General features: G+C 55.1%; 1 protein-coding gene across 1 annotated transcript; it reads left to right on the top strand.

Moving 5' to 3' along the window:
* The first annotated feature begins 193 nt into the window (after positions 1-193).
* ZNF205 (zinc finger protein 205) lies at positions 194-17,583 on the top strand. The gene is made up of 10 exons (XM_082713348.1): positions 194-294; positions 7,332-7,428; positions 7,847-7,920; positions 9,214-9,342; positions 10,478-10,600; positions 13,351-13,564; positions 13,871-13,962; positions 14,354-14,474; positions 16,027-16,128; positions 16,390-17,583. Exons 4-10 carry the CDS (start codon positions 9,268-9,270, stop codon positions 17,430-17,432), a joined length of 1,770 nt encoding a protein of 589 aa, XP_082569474.1. The 5' UTR covers positions 194-294; positions 7,332-7,428; positions 7,847-7,920; positions 9,214-9,267; the 3' UTR covers positions 17,433-17,583.
* The last annotated feature ends 2,839 nt before the right edge of the window (positions 17,584-20,422 follow it).

Raw genomic sequence — 20,422 nt, 5'->3', positions numbered from 1 at the left:
GGGCTGAGAAACCCTACAGCACCCTGCGGTCACCCGACCCCGGGGCGGGGCCCGGTAACTCCACCTCCCGGGGCGGAGCCTGGAAGCCCCACCCCTCGGGCGGAGGCGCCTCCAGAGCCGCGCCCCCTGCGCTCCTCTCCGCGGTCCGCTCCACAAGCCTGACCAGCTCCGCAGTGGCGGTGTCCTTGAGGACTTGGCCACGTCCGAGCCCTGGGGGTGGGGGCGGCTGCACTGCGGGCAACGGGACCTGTGCGGATACGGCGGAGGGGACCTGCTGGAACGTGCGCTGTTCTGGTAAGGGTCCGAGTCCGCCGTGAGGGCCCCGGGGAGGCGGGAAGGCTCGGGGTCCGCTGTCAGCCGGGAGTGCCAGACGCCCGACTCGAAGTGAAGCTTTCCTGGAAATGCGTCAGAAGAGCCGAGACCAGCCTGACCAAACCGCCGGAAAGAACTTCCAGGCAGAAGGGCTTGACGGCTGCACTGAGACAGAGCAACACTAGCTTTAGATGTCCTTTCCTAAACCTCGGCCGGGGCTTTGCTTGGTCAGTAACCCTGCTCCTGGCCCGCCGGGAGCGTGCACCATTCATTCATTCATTCATTCAGGGAATGCTTGCTTCCCTCCTGTGCCTCTTGCGCAGTCCCTGCCCCTGGGAACCCGGTGCTGAGTGGAGGGGACAAGTCCTGGCCAGGTGAGACTTACCATCGGGGACTTACCATAAGGGGACTTCCCTTAACTAAAGTGACTTTGCAGAGAAAAGGGCTTATTGAACATTAAGTCCCTTCAAAATCTCTCTGGTCTTTTCTTTGAAAAATACACTGCCCTCCCCCAGCGTTACCTGCTAACAGATGAAAAGTTGCTGGATTGTTACTTATTTCCCCAAGTGATAAACACACTTCCAAAGGAGAGACTTTTAATAAAAATCCACCTATTGGGGGGTATATTTCAATATCTCCTAAAATTATTTTGAAAACTCACACAAACTATTCTAGGCATTACCTTAGAATTTTTTTTAAGTAGTTGGTGCGTTTAAAAAAAACCAAAAACAAAAAGCTAACTTTATTTTTGTTTTTGTTTTCTGATTTAATAATTCTTTTTTAAATTCTTGTAAAGACTTTATTTATTTATTTGACAGACAGTGAGAGAAAGCACATGCACAAGATAGGGGAGTAGCGGCCGTAGCCCCTAAAATAAAAAATTGAATTAAAAAAATTATTAGGGGCGCCTGGGTGGCTCAGTCAGTTCAGCAGCTGCCTTTGGCTCAGGTCATGATCCCAGGGTCCTGCAGTCAAGGCCCACATCAGGCTCCTTGCTTAACAGTGGGGAGCCTGCTTCTCCCTCTTGCACTGTCTGCCGCTCCCCCTGCTTGTGCTCTCTTTCTCTGTCAAATAAATAAATAAATAAAATCTTCTAAAAAAATTTTTTAAATAGTTCAGGGGCACCTGGGTGGCTCAGTAGGTTAAAGCCTCTGCCTTCAGCTCAGGTCGTGATCCCAGAGTCCTGGTATCAAGCCCCGCATCGGGCTCTCTGCTTGTCAGGGACCCTGCTTCCCTTCCTCTCTCTCTGCCTGCCTCTCTGACTACTTGTGATCTCTGTCTGTCAAATAAATAAATAAAATCTTAAAATAGTTTAAAATTTTTTTTATTTTAATTCCAGCATAATTAGTTTCAGGTGTACAAGGACTTGACTTACCAAATGTGAAGATATTTTTTAAGTCTGGTGTTAGACACTTAGAGCACCTGACTGATGGAAGTCTTCTCTCAGATCTTTTCAGAGATGGCAAAAGAAAGACAAGTTTTCCTGTATCTTCTATTTCCATAGGATTTACACATTTAGAACAATTCAGGGCAAAGAGAGAAATCCTTCTCCAGCTCTGGAAAGATTACTGTAAAGATCTCTGTTATCTGTTATTAAATAGGGTCTGGTTATTCTCGAGGCTCAGATGCTTGTCCCTAAATCACGTTAAGTAACATCTTTACCTGCAGCTGTGACCCCAGTGTTTTCCTGTGGTTCTGGCAGTAAAGGACTGCATTGCGGGGTGTGGAGGGCACAGCCCTCACTGAGGACCAGAGACACTGGGGGTGTTGAGAGCACAAGGTAAGCCTTGTGCCCCACTCCCTATTTATTTGGTGTCTGTAAATTTGTGTCCCCTCCCCCCTGCCCCAAGCCTCTCATCTAGTTTGTTTCACTGGGCCCAGAGGCCTGAGCTGTAGCCTCAGCTTTGCCATTTGCCACCAAGTGTATGCCTTCAGCATCATTTAATGGAATCTTTTCTCCCTACTGAACAAATCTGTCCATGGTTTTCCACCGCTCTTTGAGCTCCATGCAGACATCTCGCCCCCGGCACCCGCCCACCGTCACATCTTCTGCCCTCTTCCTTTGACCTTCAATTTCCTTTTTTTTTTTTTTTTTTTAAGATTCTATTTATTCATTTGACACAAGCAGAGGGAGTGGGAGAGAGAGAAGCAGGCTTCACATGGAGCAGGGAGCCCGATGGGAGGCTTGATCCCAGGACCCTGGGATAATAACCTGAGCCAAAGGCAGACGCCTAACAACTGAGCCACTCAGGCGCCCTCAAGCAGACAACTTGACCACAGCTATTGACCCTGAGCTAGAGGCACCTAGCTAAGCCCTGTAGGGTACAGAAGCTATGAGATAGTATTTATTTTAAGCTACAATGTTTTGGGATCCTTTGTTAATAGCAAGAAGTAACTGGGGCGCCTGGGTGGCTCAGTGGGTTAAAGCCTCTGCCTTAGGCTCGGGTCATGATCCCAGGACCCTGGGATCGAGCCCCGAATCGGGCTCTCTGCTCAGCAGGGAGCCTGCTTCCCCCTCTCTCTCTGCCTACTTGTGATCTCTGTCTGTCAAATAAATAAATAAAAAATCTTTAAAAAGGAAATAGCAAGAAGTAACTGATACACCTCCCTTGCTGCTTTCATAGCTGTAACCATTCTCCGTGCCAGTATCCCTGGATTTACCGTTTGTTTCTGACTCTGCACTTGACGTTGCTACCTGGATGTCTTGTAAATGCCCCAAAGTCCTGGTGTTCAGGACCAGACTCATGCAGTGGCTCTGTGGCCTTCCTGGCTGCGTCCTTAGTGCCTGGACATAGCCAGTCCTCGACACGTGGCTCCCGTGAGCCTTTTGCATCAAATCTCTGCGTCCATGGTGTTCTCTAGTTTGGTAAACGTGCGACGGTCCATTCAGTCACTCAAGCCAGAAATTGGGATTTATCTCGGATCCCCTCACTTTACCTCCTTCTCAGATCTCATCAGTCTCCAAGTCCCATAGGGTTAATATCCTAAATATTTTTCAAATCTGCCTGTGTCTCTACTTCACTGCTTGTCATCCAGGTCCAGGCCACTGTCGTCACCTGCCAAGGCCATAGCAATGGCCTGTTTTTCTCTCTCTCTCTCTTTTTAAAAGACTTTATTTATTTATCCAACACAGAGAACACAAGCAGGGGAGCAGCAGGCAGAAGGAGAAAGTAGCAGGCTCTCCACTGAGCAGGGAGCCCAACATGGGACCCCAGGATCATGACCTGAGCGGAAGGCAGGTTCGTAACCAACTGAGCCATCCAGGCACCCCACTGGTTTCTCTTCACTCACATTTTTTCTTTTAAAGAAATATTTTAAGTGTAATATAGAAATGTGCACAAACCAAGGATGAAGTATACAATCCTTTAAAAAAAGGATTTTATTTATTTCTTTTTTTTTCTCTTCAAAATATTTAACTTATTCATGTGAGAGAGAGCAATCAAGAGCATGAGTAGTGGGGGAGAGGGAGAAGCAGGCTCCCCACTGAGCAGAGAGCCCAACGTGGGACTCCATCCCAGGACCCCAGGATCATGACCTGAGCTAAAGGCAGACACTTAACCAACTGAGCCACCCCAGGTGCCCCTAAGATTTTGGTTTTTTTGTTTGTTTGTTTGTTTGTTTTTAAAGATGTTATTTATTTATTTGACAGAGAGAGATCACAAGCAGGCAGAGAGGCAGGCAGAGAGAGAGGAAGGGAAGCAGGCCCCCTGCTGAGCAGAGAGCCCCATGCGGGACTTGATCCCAGGACCCTGAGATCATGACCTGAGCTGAAGGCAGTGGCTTAACCCACTGAGCCACCCAGGCGCCCCTTTAAGTGATCTCTAAATCCAAGATGGGGCTCGAATCCGGAACCCCAAGATCAGGAGTTGCATGCTATACCAACTGACCCAGTCAGGCACCCCAAGGAATTCTCCATCTTGCTTACTCCACAGTGGGAGACCAAGTCAATCCACATGTTGCTTCTTTCCCGAACGGTATTCCCTGTTGCTTCATTTGTTCATCCCACCTACCTAGACAGTGGGTGGTTTTCAGTTTGGGCTACGTGTAGTAGTACTTGTAGGTCTCTCGTGACCATGGATGTGAGTTACTGCTGGGTTTCTACCCAGGAGTGAATCGCTGTGTCACAAGATATGTACATGTTCAGCTTTAGAATATTCTGCTACAGGGGCGCCTGCGTGGCTCAGCGGGTTAAAACCTCTGCCTTCGGCTCAGGTCATGATCTCAGGGCCCTGGGATCAAGCCCCAGCATCTGGATTTCTGCACAGCAGGGAGCCTGTCTCCCCACCCCTTTGCCTGCCTCTGCCTACTTGTGATCTCTGTCTGTCAAATAAATAAATAAATCTTTTAAAAAAGAAGACTATTTTGTTACACACTTGTGCACCATTTCCCCTCTCACCATCTATAGACTCATCTTGTGTAAATCTTGAGCTGGACCTAGGACCAGCCATCTCTCCAAGGGCCCTGATTCTTATCATTAGCCGATTTCCCCCCACATTATAAAACATTCTGAAGAGGCGCCTGTGTATTTCAGTCAGTTAAGCATCTGACCCTTGATCTCAGCTCAGGTCTTGATCTCAGGGTCGTAAGTTCAAGCCCTGCCTTGGGCTCCATGCTGGCTTTAGAGGCTACTTTAAAAAAAATTTTTCGCAAAAATTGAATTTGTGGGGACACTTGGGTGGCTCAGTTGGTTAAGCCACTGCCTTTGGCTCAGGTCATGATCCCAACGTCCTGGGATTGAGTCCCACATCGGGCTCCTTGCTCAGCGGGAGCCTGCTTCTCCGTCTGCCTTTGCCTGCCACTCTGTCTGCCTGTGCTCACTCTGACAAATAAATAAAATCTTAAAAAAAAAAAAACTGAATTTGTGAAAAGATGAGAGAAGTAAAAGCCAATGGAAGCTCTACATTTTTCCCCCACACCCAGTGAAGTCCGAATATAAAAGATTCTGTGGGAGAGACCACAAGACATGTAGAGGGAGTCTGAGGGCTGGAGAGTGGGGGAGGGAGACTGCAGCAGGACAAAGGGCTGTAAATATCAGCCAAAAAGGCCACCAAAGGCAGGTGCTCTGGTGCCATTGCCATTTGCTCCCATAAGGGGCCTCAGGTAAGGGTCCTCTGGTGCTGAGCCAGGAGGGATGCCTTCTGAGACCCCCGTCCCCATCTGCCTCAGTGTCTTAGGCTTGTAAGTGTGAATGTAACCTGAAACTCTGCTGAGACTGGGGGACACTTTAGGGATGAGATGATAGGAGGTGGCCGCACCAACAAAGTTATTTTGGGGTGATGACACTGTTCTGGTTTCCTAAAAATGCACAAGTCTCTAACGAAAAAGTAACTTAACTTATTTCCACACCAAAGGATCAGCCGGAGTGAGTCTTGAGCTCTTAGCCTAGTTTTACTAGCGTGTCCGCTCCCTGCCTGTACTGTCCGCTGTCTAGCTCCCAGATCAAGCCATTGATGGGAGCAAATGGCAATGGCACCAGAGCACCTGCCTTTGGTGGCCTTTTTGGATGATATTTACAGCCCTTTGTCCTGCTGCAGTCTCCCTCCCCCACTCTCCAGCCCTGGGATGTGGGTGATCCAGTCTACCCTTTTACATTTGACCGGGTGTGGGGTGGGGAATGGGGGTGGTTCTGGCCTTGGAATTCACAGCTTGCCTGGCCGAGGCAGAAGCTGAAGCCGCTGGCCTTGACGATCATGGAAGAAAGCCCTTGGTGTTGCTGCCTGGGAAGGAGCCTCGTGGCCTTCCTGACCGTGACTCCAGTGGGCCCTGCTCTCTCCCTCCCTTCTCCCTTTAAAACCCCAGCCCCCTCTGCACAGACCAGTCGGAGCTCAGCTCTTTCCCCGGTTGTCAGCGGTTATCGAATAAAGCAGGCTTTCCCTGCTTCGACTAATGTCTGGTGGTTTGGTTTTGACCCAGCACGTTCCTTTCCCTCCGTCTGTTTTTATCTTGAGCAAGGAATGTGCCACAGAGGGGGCAGGGCGGCAGCGCACGCTTCACTCCCGTTTTTGAAACAAAATTCAGAACAGGTGAGTGTCGGGGGCTAGACGGGGCGCCGGGCCCTCATGCAGACAGCCTCAGTTTCCCCACGCGGGACGCCGACTGCACGGCTCCGGGCTGTCCGCCCCACGGTCCTCACCGCCCCGGCTGTCCGCCCCCTCCCCCGCACGATGGCCACAAGGCGGCGCAGCGAGAGCGCCTGGAAGCCGGAAGTTGAGATGGGGCAGCCGGACGGGAAACGCGGGCACACCGGCCAGGGAAGGGCAGGAGGCACCAGCGTTAACCTCCTCCCTCGGCGCAGCTGTCTCTCTTGGGCGCGGACGGGAGCGCGCAGGCCGGGGCGGAGCCCTGGATGCGCGCACGGGCCAGGCTGTCGGGCGCCAGCCAATCACCGTGGCTTGCGTGAGCGCGTGGGCGGGGTGGCGGCGTTGCCTGGGCGACGCGCTCCGGCGTCGGTGTTCCGCCCGCTAGGGCTGCAGGAGGCGGGGGGCTCGCTGGCGTCCCGCGGCGGGGAACGCTGGCTCGTGCTGCCACCAGGCGTCAGGGCACCGGGCCTCGGGCTTGCTGCTGGCCGCGGGGGCGCCCATGCCCTGCTCTCCGTGGCCCTGGGCGTTCTTAGTTATTTTCTTCAAAAAAATTTGTATTCCTGGGACCCCACCTATGGGATTTCCCCACCTATCCGCTCTCCTTTTCTTTTTCCGTGCTTAACGTTTGCTCTGTGCTTCCTCGATTATTCCTGTTTTTCCTTGGCCTCTCTCACGTTCCTTTATTTCCCCTTACCGCCTGTCCTCCCTAAGGCTTCAGAGAGGTCTGCATTACCCCGTCTCCAGCCTGGCTGAACAGCCTTCATGACTACATGCTCTCCTCCCTTTACTTTTTAAACATTTTTTCCCTTCTTGCTTCATGTGATTCCTTTTTCTAGTTTTAATTATTGTGAGCATTTTTGTGAGGCCGAAGTCAGTTCTCAGGCTAATCTCTGAAGGTAGATCCCATGATTTATTTACTGAAGTTGATCTCTTCTTAAGCTCAGTGAAGCCGCCAGATGCGGGAGTGTTTGCTGGTCCACAGCTCAGATAAGCGTCTCCATCCATGATATAGCTATCCTCGTGACAGGCTCCGGAGGTGAGTACATCCCTGGTGCCCCAGGAGCTAGACAGCAGGTGTTTTCTGCTGGAGTTGTATGGAGTTCTTTAATTTTTTATTTGAATCGTCAACATTTCACATCAATGCAATAATTCTTCTTCTTCTTCTTCTTCTTCTTCTTCTTCTTCTTCTTCTTCTTCTTCGGCTTTTCTTGAAAAATTCTCAAGCTTTGGCAATATTGAGCCCCCAGCTGCCCCCTTTGAACAAAATATGATTTCTTGAGGGCCCTGCAGCCCCTCCCCTACTACCGTCTTGCACCCAAGCCACCGGTCATTTGTGGTGCTGCCCACTTGTTCGAGGCATTTAGGTTTTTGATCTCTGCTTTCCCTGGTGCCTTTCTGCAGTCTTTTAGGGACTGCAGTTCCCACACAGCAACTGTGAACACTCTTTCTCCTAGACCTGCGCAGTCCTAGAGCCAGCCCTAGAGGTGTTTCCTCTCATCTCCAAGAAGGGGCTAATGTCTGTCATATAGTAAGTGCTTAATACATATTTTCCGAACACTTAAATAAATGTTGAGACTTCATTTGGTCTAGTTTAGGTGATTCCCTGGTGGTATCCAAACTGCTGGGCTTCCCCAGTATCCCTTTTGTCTGGTAGAGAAACGTTTGCCCGTGAATCAGGACACACCCACTGTGTTGGGACTTGGTGCACGGCTAGAGCTGATGTGGGCTGAAATGGGTCACCTCAGGAGTGAGTCCCCTTACTCTGGACACTGGTCATGGTCCATGTTGATGGAGAAACAGTCACGGACTGAGTTGTCAATCTTTTTTCACAGCCCCCTGTGACTTCTCAGTTTATAGCTCTCTGGCTTGACAGCAGTATTGACTTTGGCTACAACTTTGGATATCCCTCTTTGCCTTGAGGATTAAAACACCTGGAAATACTGACCAGACCCCAAGGCTAATATTTTTTGTTCATCAAGGTGACAGAAGGCTATATCAGAGTTCAAAATGCTACAGGAGCAAGTGGGGACCATGTACAGCTATGTGAGAATGGCCCCCGAATGTGAGGAATATGAGTCCGGGGTTGCCCAATGTTCTGATTTTTCAAGAAAATCGATTTTATGACAAATATACTAATTGTTAAATGTTGGAAACTAAGTTTTAAAGAAATCAAACCCCTGTGGGCCCACATAGTACACCTGTAGGCCAGCACAGGGCCTGCCTTACAGTGTGAAATGTCAGAGGACTCTGATGGTCGGAGGCCATGGTTATAGGGAGGTTCCTGGAATCTGACTCCGGAGCTGGCCCCCCTCTTCTAACACCCATCCCCTGTGCCCTGCTCAGGGGGGAGATGAGTTCTTCACCTTAGAAGTGAAGCAGTCTCTGAGCCTCCATTTTGGGAGCCTTGGCTCTCAGGGTCCGAAGGGAAGGCCAAGACTGAGAGTTGGAGTCTGGGAGCCTGTGGATGGCTGGGTCAGACCCCATTACCCCTGCTACACTCCCCAGCCTGGAGATGGAGGTGGGGAGGGGAGTCTAGAGGAATCTCACATTGGTCCAACATCATTTCAAGGATTGGGGCACGGGGGTGAGGGTAGGGCCTCAGGGTGTGGGGCATGGGGCTGAGGGTAGGTTCCCAGGCCTGTTTACTAAGTTTGTTCTGAGGGAGACAGAACTCCATGCCAGTCTTGGGGAGAGCCCAAGACTCTCCCCTGCTCACTGGCCTCAGGGCCTAAGGTGAAATCCAGAAACGTCTCCATGGAGACACCACAAGACCTCCAGAAGCCCTGTGTATGGAAGAGGACCATCGTGCCCCTCTCCCCAGGAGAGTGTCCTTCCTTCTGTGAGAACAGCTGCAGTGCCCTCTCTGAAACGTCAAATGTCAGAACCTTCCAGAGAATGTATTTCCCCGTTCTGGCGTCCCTGCTTTGCTGGTTTCACAAGTGCACGCCAGGTAAAGTGATCGTGAGCGGGCAGTGAGGATTTAGGATTCACCTCCCGGCTGAGATCAAGTGCAGCCCCGCTCAGGACCCCAGACCCGGAACCCTCGAAGCCAGGAACCCTGTAGGGCTGCAGCTGCGTGGGGAACGGGATCTGGGAGGGACTTCCTGTTGTCCCTAATCCCAGTCTCCACCCGGCTCCCGGCCCGCTGCAGGCTGTGGAGTCTCCGTTCCCCGGGGAAGGGGGCCCCCCCACCGCCCGAGGTGCCCCCTCCGCCTCCGCCTCGGTGAGAGGGGCGCCAGGGAGGGTGCCTGATCCTGAGATCCTTGTGGGTGGTCAGCTGGCAGGAGGGGACGGGGTCAGAGGTGGAAGGCTTCAGGCTGGTGGGGAGAAAAAGGGGCCTGGACCCAGGTTCGGGAAGGGGAAGGATATGGTCTGTCCAGGTCCGTGAGGAGGATGGACTTGGCAGGTGGTTGCAGTTTCGGGCTGCTCAGTTTCTGCATCCCGGGCAGGGCCAAGTCAGGTCGAGCGCGGGGTGTGTGTATCCGGGGCCTGGGAGACGGTGGGGCCTTGATTCTCCCACGGAGCTGGCTGTGACGGGTGTGGCCACACCCAGCACCTGTTTATAGGATCTCTGCAGTCCTTTCGGCTCCTGATGGCAGGAGAGACAGACGCGGAGTCAGCCCTGACTTTCCCAACTGGGCTGCTCAGAGATGCAGAGTTCTGGCTTAAGTGACAAAGGGGACGATACAGAGTAGCATTCTGTTAAGCGAGGGACCAAAAACCATCCTAGGGAGTGAGGTCACTGGAAGGCAGCTGGAAGGTTTATTTCTTTCTTTTTCTTTTTAAGATTATTTATTTATTTATTTGACAGCGAGAGATCACAAGTAGGCAGAGAAGCAGGCAGAGAGAGAGGAAGGGAAGCAGGCTCCCTGCGGAGCAGAGAGCCCGATGCGGGACTCGATCCCAGGACCCTGAGATCATGACCTGAGCCGAAGGCAGCGGCTTAACCCACTGAGCCACCCAGGTGCCCCTGGAAGGTTTATTTCTGATTGGGACCACGGGTGGGTCTGGTCCTGCGTGGGGGATTTTCACACTGCTTCAGAGGTCCCAGGGAGACGCTGGCTGACTTCTTCCTGCTCTTCCAGGCTCCTGGCCAGAGCTGGCAGGGGTTGGCCAACGACTCAGCTGTGCTTCCTACCTCTGAGATAGAAATGTCTGCGGATGGCGGAGGCACCCGGGCTGCCCAGGACAAGGAGAGAGCCCGAGAGGTATGGACAGGGTGCTGGGTAAGGGATGCGTGCCCTGGAAGGACAGGGAGCAGGAGGAGACTTTCAAGGCAAGGTGCCTAGACCAGTGGAAGAGTTAGGCTCACCGGGGTGCAGAGCTGGTGGATGGGGGTGATGGGAGGTGGAAAAGGTGGTGGGAATCGACAGCTACCAAGTTTCTTTGCTTATCCTGGTGAGTTCAGTTGTCATTTGGCCAAAGGCCATACAAAATAGCAGGGAGGCTGCATGGGGTATTCTCCTGGTGGGGTTCCTCTCCGAACGGTGTCCAGAGCACGCAGGGAAGCCTCAGTTTACCCTCCCTTCTGCTTTGGACCCCATCTCCATTCTGGGTCTAAGCACCTAGTCCTTCATGTACCTGTTGCCCACATGTGTAATTATAACCTTCGGTGGCGGTGGTGGTGGGGGCGACCAGGGCCATTGGGCTTGGAATCAAAGGAACATGAGTCACCTGCGGCCAGGTGTGTGACCTTGGGCAAGTCCCCTGCCTCTGGGAACCAGGTGTGTCATCTGTAAAACATCTGTCATGTGCCTGCTGTTCCCACAGGCTGTTCCAGGCGGTTGGGAGGCTCTGAGGTGGTAATTAGTGTAATACAGAAAATAGAAACATCCACAGCAACTAGAACCTAGGTCAGAGAAACCCTTAACACCTCAACTCGCATTTCCAGGGGTTGTAGGTTCAAATACAAATCAAGTGTGGATCTTGCTTGACTTGCGACGAGGTTACATCCCGATAAACCCATTGTAAGTATCAGAAGTTGAAAATGCATTTAACACAGTAACCTTCTGAGCATCATGGCTTAATCTCCCTCCTTCAGACGTGCTCAAAACACGTTAACATCAGCCCGTAGTCAGGCAGAATCTCCTCCCGCAAAGCCTCTTCCATAATGAAGTGGTGAGTACGACCGTGCTGAAGGAGAAACACAGTTTGTGGGTCGTTTCCTCTTGTGACCGCGTGGCTGACCGGCAGCTGCGGCTCCTGCCGCCTCCCTCCCCAGGGACGACCGAGCTGCAGATCACTAGCCCAGCAGAGGATGCAAATTCAAAACCCAAAGTACGGTTTCTGTGGAATGGATATCCCTTTTGTACCGTCATTGGGTCGAAAACTGGTTAAGTTGAGCCGTTGTAAGCTGGGGACCGTTTGTATCATTTTCGTACCGCAGAAGCACAAAGAAGCCCCTGCACTGTTTGCTTTCGCTTCCACGGTGCCTTTGTAACACCCAGTGGGCCTCACGTGTCCCTGACATTCTCTGCTGCTGTTGGAGTCCGTCAGCTCACACAGGAGAGGAGTAGTAATAATTATTGGCTCCACTCTGTGTTTATCCAGAATGTTCCAGAGCGCACAGCTCTTTCTCACAGGTTATCCGTGTATGAGGCAGAGCAGCTGAGTCTTGGAGGCTGCCTGGCCCAGGTGGCTCCCTGGCCTGAGGGTCTTTCTCTTTGAGACCCTAATGTAGATGGAGGTGGAGGTGGCACAGGGAGAAGCCTGGCGGGTCCCTGAGCTGCGGAGGCCAGTGAGGCCTCACCGGGGGCCTCCCAATGCAAAGAAAGTGACTTGTCCCAAACTCTCGAGGTTTGTGGTGCCTACTTGGGGCTGAGCAGCTAATGAGGGGCCGGCCTAGATTTGAACCCTGGTTGCCTGACTCCAAAGGCTCTTCCTCCCCATCCCAGGGGCTGGAGCTGGGGCTGGTGTGAAGTGGGGGGGACACTGGAAGTGCCATTGCAGTGGGTGGTGCTGAAGGGGTGAGCTGGGAGGTTTTCCCTCTGTCAGATGGAGGCAGGCCCAGGCCATGGCACAGTTAGTGGTACCCTTGGGCTTTTTTCTCCAAAGCCCAAAACTCCACATTGAGTCAGGCTGGAAATGGCCCAAGGCCACATGATACCTCCCTGTCATCTCCAAGAAATGGTGGCTCTGGCGTTGACTTGTGAGTTGGCTACCCTTGAGTTCCACTTCTCGCCAAGCCCTGATGGGCTCTCTGACCTTGGGCTGTTGTCTGACCTCTGAGCCGGGATCACAGTGTCCTGTGTCTGTGTAACAACCAGCATTTATTCCCTCAGTTTGAGAGGCCGGGGTCACAGTGTTGGCGGGGCTCCCTCCCCAGCCTCGAGGAGGAGGCTCCTTCTGCCTCTCAGGGTCTGGCGGCTCCATGTGTCCTGCGGCTTCTGTCCCCGAGCTCTGCCTCTATATACATGTGGCTTTCTCTGTGTTTCCATGTCTTTTCCTCTTATCAGGACACCAGTGATCGGATTTAGGGCCCAGTCTAAATGCGGGATGATTTCCTCTCAAGATCCTTAACTAAGCCTGAGCTATGGAGCCGATCCTTAACTAATTACATCAGTGAAGAACTTTATTCCAAATAAGGTCATGTTCTGAGGATCCGAGCGACATGAAATCTGGGGGGACACGTTCAATCCACTGCACTCAGTTTCCTCGGTGTTAAACAGGAACAGGCCGTGCTGCTGTGGGAGGCACGAGGCTGGAACTGAGAAGAGGCATCTGCCCCTCGCCCGACCTCGAGCCTTCCCTTCTTTCCTTCGTTCCCTGGCTGCCTTGGCCTTGTGTCGGTAAACCAGAGATGTGTGGGTCCCCAGGGCCAGCAGAAGGAAGCAAGGGCCGCTCTTCAGGCTGTGCCTTGGATCTGGGTGTGTGCGGCCCCTGCCAGGACCTTCAGGTGCGGAGCTCGGCTGGGTCTCCTGTTCTCTGCCCATGTACTGATGGGGGCTGTCGTTCCTAGGTTCTGGGCCATGGACATCCTTGTCCAGAAATGCTTTCTGAGTCGGAGGAGATGGTGCCTTTGGGAGCCACTCGGGAATCACTGCACATCAAGATGGAGGCAGAAGAGCCACAACCCGAGGGGGCATGGCAGGGGGATGGGGCTCTGGGAACGCCAAGCTGGGTGTCCCTAAGCCAGGGCTCTAAGGAGAAGGCTCTCTTCCTGCCTGGTGGAGGTGAGGACAGGGATGGAGAAGGATGTGGAGGGAGGCTCTTTGTGGGTGGCAGCTGTGGGGGGAGATGGAGGCTCATAGCACTGGGGGGCAGGGCATGAGCTTTCCTGCCATGGAGATGCCCGGATGTCTGCCCACCTGCCCCTCAGAGGCCGCTCCTGCGCCACCTCAGAGCCTGCTGACCCTCTTCTTGGGTCGGGTTGGGGTGGATTTGGAGGCAGCTCTGGTGTCCCCTGGGGTCGGCTCAGGGGCAGCAGCGGGGCCCAGCAGGATGAGGTGGCCGCCCTGAGGACCTCTCTGCTCTCTCAGCCCTCCCCTCCCCCCAGATCCCTGTGCTCGCTCGCGAGGGGCGGACCAGAGACCGCCAGATGGCTGCGGCGCTGCTCACCGCCTGGTCCCAGGTCAGTGTCCCTGATCAGGTGCACGGCTGGACGGAGAGCACAAGGACATGAAGGAGTGGCATCTCAGAGGGGGCCTTGTTGTCTGGATCTGGGGGCTGGAGGAGGGGGGCGCCTGGACATCCTGAGCTTTGACTGTGGTGCCAGAAAGGGCCTTTTCTTTGTGTTTTATCGTCTGTGGTACACAACTGCTTTGTTTTTTTCCCCTCCCCCACCAAAAAAAAAATGCCCCCCTTGGGTGGCTGTCCTGTTTCACCATCAGATGGGAGCACAGGCCTTGCTTGGGGCAGTGGGCTAGGGGCCAGGGGCAGGGGCGGCCCTCATCTTGGAGCCATTCCCCCCCACCCCCCGGGTGTCCCGGCGTGCCCTGGAGAGTGGGCATTTTGTGTTGCAGATGCCGGTGACTTTTGAGGATGTGGCTCTGTACCTCTCCAGGGAGGAGTGGGGTCGGCTGGACCACGCCCAGCAAAGCTTCTACAGGGACGTCCTGCAGAAGAGGAACGGACTGTCCCTGGGTAAGGGCCCGAGCCTGTGCTGGGGTGGCCACTTCTGAGGCCCGATGCCAGAGGTGGGGCTGTCCTGCCACCCCCTCCTCCCCCCATCTCGGGCTCAAGCTTCTCAAGCATCCACGTGGGCCGCTCTGTTCTCCCTGGTGAAAGACACGCGCTCTGCACTGACCTGGAGACCACGAGCCACTGGCTGCTCAGCACCAGAAATGTGGCTGGAGTGCCTGGGCTGATCCTTGATTTCCTTTTAACCGGTCAAGTTTGAATTGTCGTAGCCCCTCGTGGCGAGTGGCCACTGCGCCAGGCAGCGCTGGCCTTGCGCTTCTGCTGCCCGGTCCTTCTGCGGTGTTGGGCTGCTCCTGCCACCGTCCTGCTCCTCCAAGCCCCACCTGAGAGGTGTGTGTGTGGAGAGCTTGGCTGCCTATCGGGACTTTGTGCCAGGGGATGAGGGGTCCTGGTGCCAGCTCATCTCTCCAGGCCCCCAGACCCTGAGCTGTCACATCTACCCCAAGGGGCCTATCCTCTCTTCAGACAGGCCTTGGGTCCCTCATTGTTTCTTATGGTAAATCAAGTCCCAGCACCCCAACTTCTCTGTTTCAGACCCTGTTTTTGTTGGCAGAATTGAGAGGAGCTTCTGGCGCTCATTCCTTCATTCCCATTCAGTTCAATCTGCCTGTTTGTCTGTCAGTACCTACCAGGGGCATACTTGCTGGTCTAGGAGAGCCGGGGACTTGGTGATTTCACCTTGACCTCGGCGGTGGGCTTCGGAGTCAGGACAGCGCACGCCTTTAATTTCTTGGCTTTGCTTACCACCCATCGTAGCACTCCTCACGGCCCAGAGCGGCAGGCCCAGGCAAGTCCTGGGAGATCAGAGGGAACTCAGCACCCACCTGCAGCCCCACGGCCAGCCTCACAAGTGCCCAAAACCCGGGGGCGGGTCCCACACACTCCTCTCTTCCTGCATGGTGTGGTTTGGGGTGTGGAGGCTGGGCCGCTCTGCTCTCTGACTTGACCAGAAGCCCCAGGACCTTGCCCCAGGGGACTTGGCCAGGGGGCTGCTGGTCCCTGACTTCTGGGCCAACGGCACTCCTGGCCTCTTCTCCCGGGCCCTCCCCCTGGGCTTCGGTCCACCACTGTCCCTCCCCCAGGAGCCCTTCTTGCCCTTGGTCTGGAGAGCTGTGGGCCTGGAGACATTGCTGGGCCTGCACCTGGGGGCCTGTGTGACAAAGGGGGTTATCAGCAGCTGACCTCACCTGGCCCCTCTCCTTTTGCCTCTGGGGCTCATTCAGGGAAACAAGGTGGAGCCCACCTCAGCCCTGAGGAGAGTGAGTCAGGCAGTTCCCCTACAGTACGCTGCCTACCGGGGGCTGGACTCCGGACCCCATGCGAGTTTTCAGCTTGTGTCTTTTATTTATTTATTTTTTTAATTTAGCTTGTGTCTTTCTACTCCATGTTTGCAGAGCTGCCTCCCCATTTCTGCCTCTTTGTTTGGGGGGGGTTGTCTCCTGCTGTGCAGCCTGGGGGTTCCACAACTGAGCATAGCATCTCGTGTCTCTCTTAGCAGGATTTCCCTTCAGCAGACCTCTCTGGGGCTCCCAGGGACAGGGCAAGGGTGAGGCATCGAGCTCGAGCCAGCAGATGGGAGATGACAAGGAGAAGACAGGTGTGTGCAGAGGTGACAGGTGGGCAGGCGCTGTGGCACGGGGCCGTGGGCTCCTTGCTGTCACTCCCGGGTGCCCCTTGTCAGCACGGGCTCTCTGTTGCCTGGGGTGCAGACCCATGCCAGGGACAGGGCTGCCGGTGTCCTGTCCTCTGCCGGGGTGGTGGCTTTTCCTTCCAGGGTCCTCGCTCTTACCTTCCTTTCCTGAATTCCCCTGGGTCCCTCACGGAAGTCTTTCTGTCTTGCTGGAAACTCTTTCTCCAGGAGCCATTGAGGTGGGCAAGGAGGAGCCGGCCCCATCCCTGGCAGCCCTGGGGGATGTGAAGGCTTCCAGAAGCAGGGTGGGGAGAGCCCCGGGGGACGTCCAGCCATGCGGGCAGCAAACCGGCAGTGGCCAGAGCTCAGGACAGGCCAGAGACGGTGGGCAGCCGGGTCCCCTGCAGGAGATGCCGGCAAAACCGGCGCCACCCAACGCCAGCCTCACAGAGAAAGCCAGAGAGGGGCGGGTGGGGCCCCCCGAGAGCAGCGAGGAGGGCCTGGTCCCCGACGGTGACGCCGGCAAGAAGACGTACAAGTGTGAGCAGTGCGGCAAGGCCTTCAGCTGGCACTCACACCTCGTTACCCACCGGCGCACGCACACGGGTGAGAAGCCCTACACCTGCACGGACTGCGGCAAGCGCTTCGGCCGCAGCTCACACCTCATCCAGCACCAGATCATCCACACAGGCGAGAAGCCCTACACCTGCCCCTCCTGCTGGAAGAGCTTCAGCCACCACTCGACGCTGATCCAGCACCAGCGCATCCACACGGGCGAGAAGCCCTACGTGTGCGACCGTTGCGCCAAGCGCTTCACCCGCCGCTCGGACCTGGTCACCCACCAGGGCACGCACACAGGCGCCAAGCCCCACAAGTGCCCCGTCTGCAGCAAGTGCTTCACGCAGAGCTCGGCTCTGGTCACCCACCAGCGCACACACACCGGGGTCAAGCCCTACCCATGCCCCGAGTGCGGCAAGTGCTTCAGCCAGCGCTCCAACCTCATCGCGCACAACCGCACGCACACGGGCGAGAAGCCCTACCACTGCCTCGACTGCGGCAAGAGCTTCAGCCACAGCTCCCACCTCACTGCCCACCAGCGCACCCACCGCGGCGTCCGGCCCTACTCCTGCCCCCTCTGTGGCAAGAGCTTCAGCCGCCGCTCCAACCTGCACCGGCATGAGAAGATCCACACGACGGGCCCCAAGGCCCTGGCCATGCTGATGCTGGGGGCGGCGGGGGCTCTGGCTGCACCCCCTCCTGCTCCCACTTAGGAGGCAGTGGGGGAGGGGAATGCGCGAGGGCAGCTTGAGAGGTGTTGTGGGAAGGGAGTGGGGGGTGCCGGCATGGGGCGGGGCATGGCAACACAGGAGCTAGGGCGAGGCACGGGCACGCTGGCTACGAATTAAAGGCCTTGGAATTCCACCCACCACTTGTGCTCGGTCTCGTGGGGCCCTGGTGGTGAGCGTGGCTGAGGCATCCCTGAGTCATTGTCCTGGGGGCTTGGGTACTCTTCCCAGCCTTGACCTGTCATGGGGCCAGTCCAGAGCACCCAGAACTGAAGTCAATGAGCAAAGGCTTCTGGGCACAGAGAGGTTTCCAAACCTGAAGCCAGCCAGCCAGTTGTGAGACCGTGGATCCGCGTGGAGGGGTGGCCTGCTGCTGTTGCTGCCATCACTCTTGTCCCCGGGGGCATGGCCCACTGAGCCCAGCACCCTCTCTCTGCCCTTCCGTTTGTGAGCTGGAGCAGACCTGAGCCAGCTGGGAACTCATGCTCTGCCGCCCTCCCTGTCTCCTGTCTCAGGTACTGGACCCCTGTTTTGTGACTGGACATTTTCCATGCATTTCCACTGGGGCCCAGCTATAATCCAGTGAGGATTCCTCCCTTTGCTAGGGACCACTGTCCCTCCTGGTGCCTTCTGAGGCTGCTGCCAGCTCTCTCTGCTACTTTTCACCTCCGTGGCTTCTTTGTACATGTCCTTTATGATTTGCCCTACCTGCCCCCGTCTGGCTCTTTTACTCTTGGCCTTCTGCTTTTTGATCTCTGTACTTCTGTTTCCTCTTCTCTCCGTCCCCCCCCTTTTTCCCCCCGGGGAGGAATGGGCTCAGCCTGCTTATTACCCAGGATTTGCAGGTTGGCTCCCAAGATGACATTTGGTTCTGACACTGACTGACCTTGAGGACACCCGCATGTGGGAGGCCATTGAGCCTCTACCTGCCTGCCTGGGTCACGGCGCTGGCAGGGTGGCTGCAGCCCAGGCTGGCTCCTGGCTCCCACAGGAGCTCGAGCAGGAGAGGGGACTGACAATAGTCATAACTGCTAGTTGAGGGGCCAATTGCCATGTGTATGTCACTTTTAGTCTCCACAACTCTGAGCAGTGGACTCTCACTGGAGAGAGAGCTCCAGGAACTTAGCCAACAACCAGAGAGCTGCAAGCTGGGGTTTAGGTCCAGGGATTTCATTGTGTAAATACCCTGTTTCCACGCAACAACTACTGGCTGTCTAGTGCATGTTATGAGGTGGGGTGGTCCAAAAAGGATAAGTCAGATTGTTGATTCGATCTTCAGGGGTGCTGGACTCAGCTGAAGATGGCAAGTCGGAGAGCAGGTCATCAGCCAGATGCCAGGAAGCTGCTGACTAGTGGGAACCTGTGCAGAACTTGGTTGTGCTTGGGAGGTCTCAGTGGGATCTAGGGCCGGGTCACTGGCTGGACTGGTTGAATTAGATGGCAGTTCTTGAAGACATGAGAAAGAAAGCTGTTTTCTCCCTTCACCTTGTCTTCATGGCTCTCTGGTCACTCAGAAATGGAATTTCTCAGCTTGGCTCAGTGTAAGGGGCTGAAGGGGGCTTGTTCACCTAAAGCAGGCATGCTCCTTCCAGAAACTTGTTTTCTGATGAAAATAGGCAAAAAGGACACTTATTAACTTGGTACTAGCTTATTTGCATTGTGGATATGCATTTGCTTCCTTGGGCTTTTTTTTTTTCTTTTTTTTAAAGATTTTATTTATTTATTTGACAGAGAGATCACAAGTAGGCAGACAGGCAGACAGAGAGAGGGAGGAAGCAGGCTCCCTGTTGAGCAGAGTCTGATGCAGGGCTCGATCCCAGGACCCTGGGATCATGACCTGAGCAGAAGGGAGAGGCCATCCAGGTGCCCTGCTTCCTTGGGCTTTTATGGCCAGGACTTGAACCACTGAGGTCTGTGGAGTGAGCCAGAGGATTGGTTAAAGACTCCACTCTGGCCTCTGAGGAACTCAGAGGCCTGGAGAAACTGTTTCCCCTTTTCATAGCACCGTCGAGAGGAACGTGATTCCAAGGGCCCCGTGAGTCTCAGTCCACATTTCCCTAGAGACCCACTCAGAGGCTACCATTCTGGGATAGAGCTGGAGAGAACATTTTATGAATGGAACTTGGCAATTTAGGAAACATTTGGCAAGATCCATTAAGACAGCGGAGGGAGTGGAGATGCCGTGGAAGGGCCTAGGGTGTGAGGCCGAAGGGTGTTCGTGACTTGGGGGGTGATAGAGAGATAGCTGACTTCTGGGTGGACGCCAGGGAAGGGTCTTGGTGTCGCTGGCCTGCTTCTTCCCGGCTTCTGCTCTCACGGGACCTCCCAGCTTCGGCCTTGGAATGCCCCCAACTGGCTGCTCACGCTTCGCCTAAGTCTTCGCAGTCAGAGGGAGGGCGAGGGAAGAGGCGCAGAATATTCCTCGCGGGCTGCCCACCCACTCCTGTGCGCCCCAAGGCACCGCCCGGGTCCTTGCTGCAGGGGGTGAGGCCCCAGCTGGCCCTGCTGCCCTCCCCGGCCCGGGGGCTTCTCCCGCACTTGGGTGACTCCGCGGGGAAGCCAGGCGGTGACACTGGAGAGGGGCTAGTAAGAGGACGACCCTCCCTGAGGGTCCTTGCAGGGAGGAGGATGGTTTTCCGAGAGGCCCCGCCCCACCAGCTCCTCCCTTAGCCTATCAGGGAGCGGGGCGGGAAGGGGGCGGGGTCCAGCAAAACCGTCCAGTCACGACCCTTTTTCTCCCCGTCACTCCCCAAGCGGCACGGTTGCCCGGCAACATCCGAAAATCTCCGCTTTGACGCTCTGCGATTTCCCTTCTGCCCGGTGGCAGTTGCCGAAGAGGCCAAAGACGCGGGGCGGACTCCTGATTTCGCCAACGCCCTAGCCTTCACAGCGGGCCCTGGGCCTACCACCGAGATGCCGAGCCTCCTGCGGTCCTAGAGGGGACTCGGGCGAGGGGCTGGGGTTAGGGGCCGCTT

Source organism: Mustela nivalis (assembly GCF_964662115.1).
Source record: "Mustela nivalis genome assembly, chromosome: 19".
In the NCBI taxonomy this organism is placed as follows: Eukaryota; Metazoa; Chordata; class Mammalia; order Carnivora; family Mustelidae; genus Mustela; species Mustela nivalis.
The sequence above is the reverse complement of the archived record's forward strand: the minus strand, read 5'-3'. Positions and strand labels throughout refer to the sequence as shown.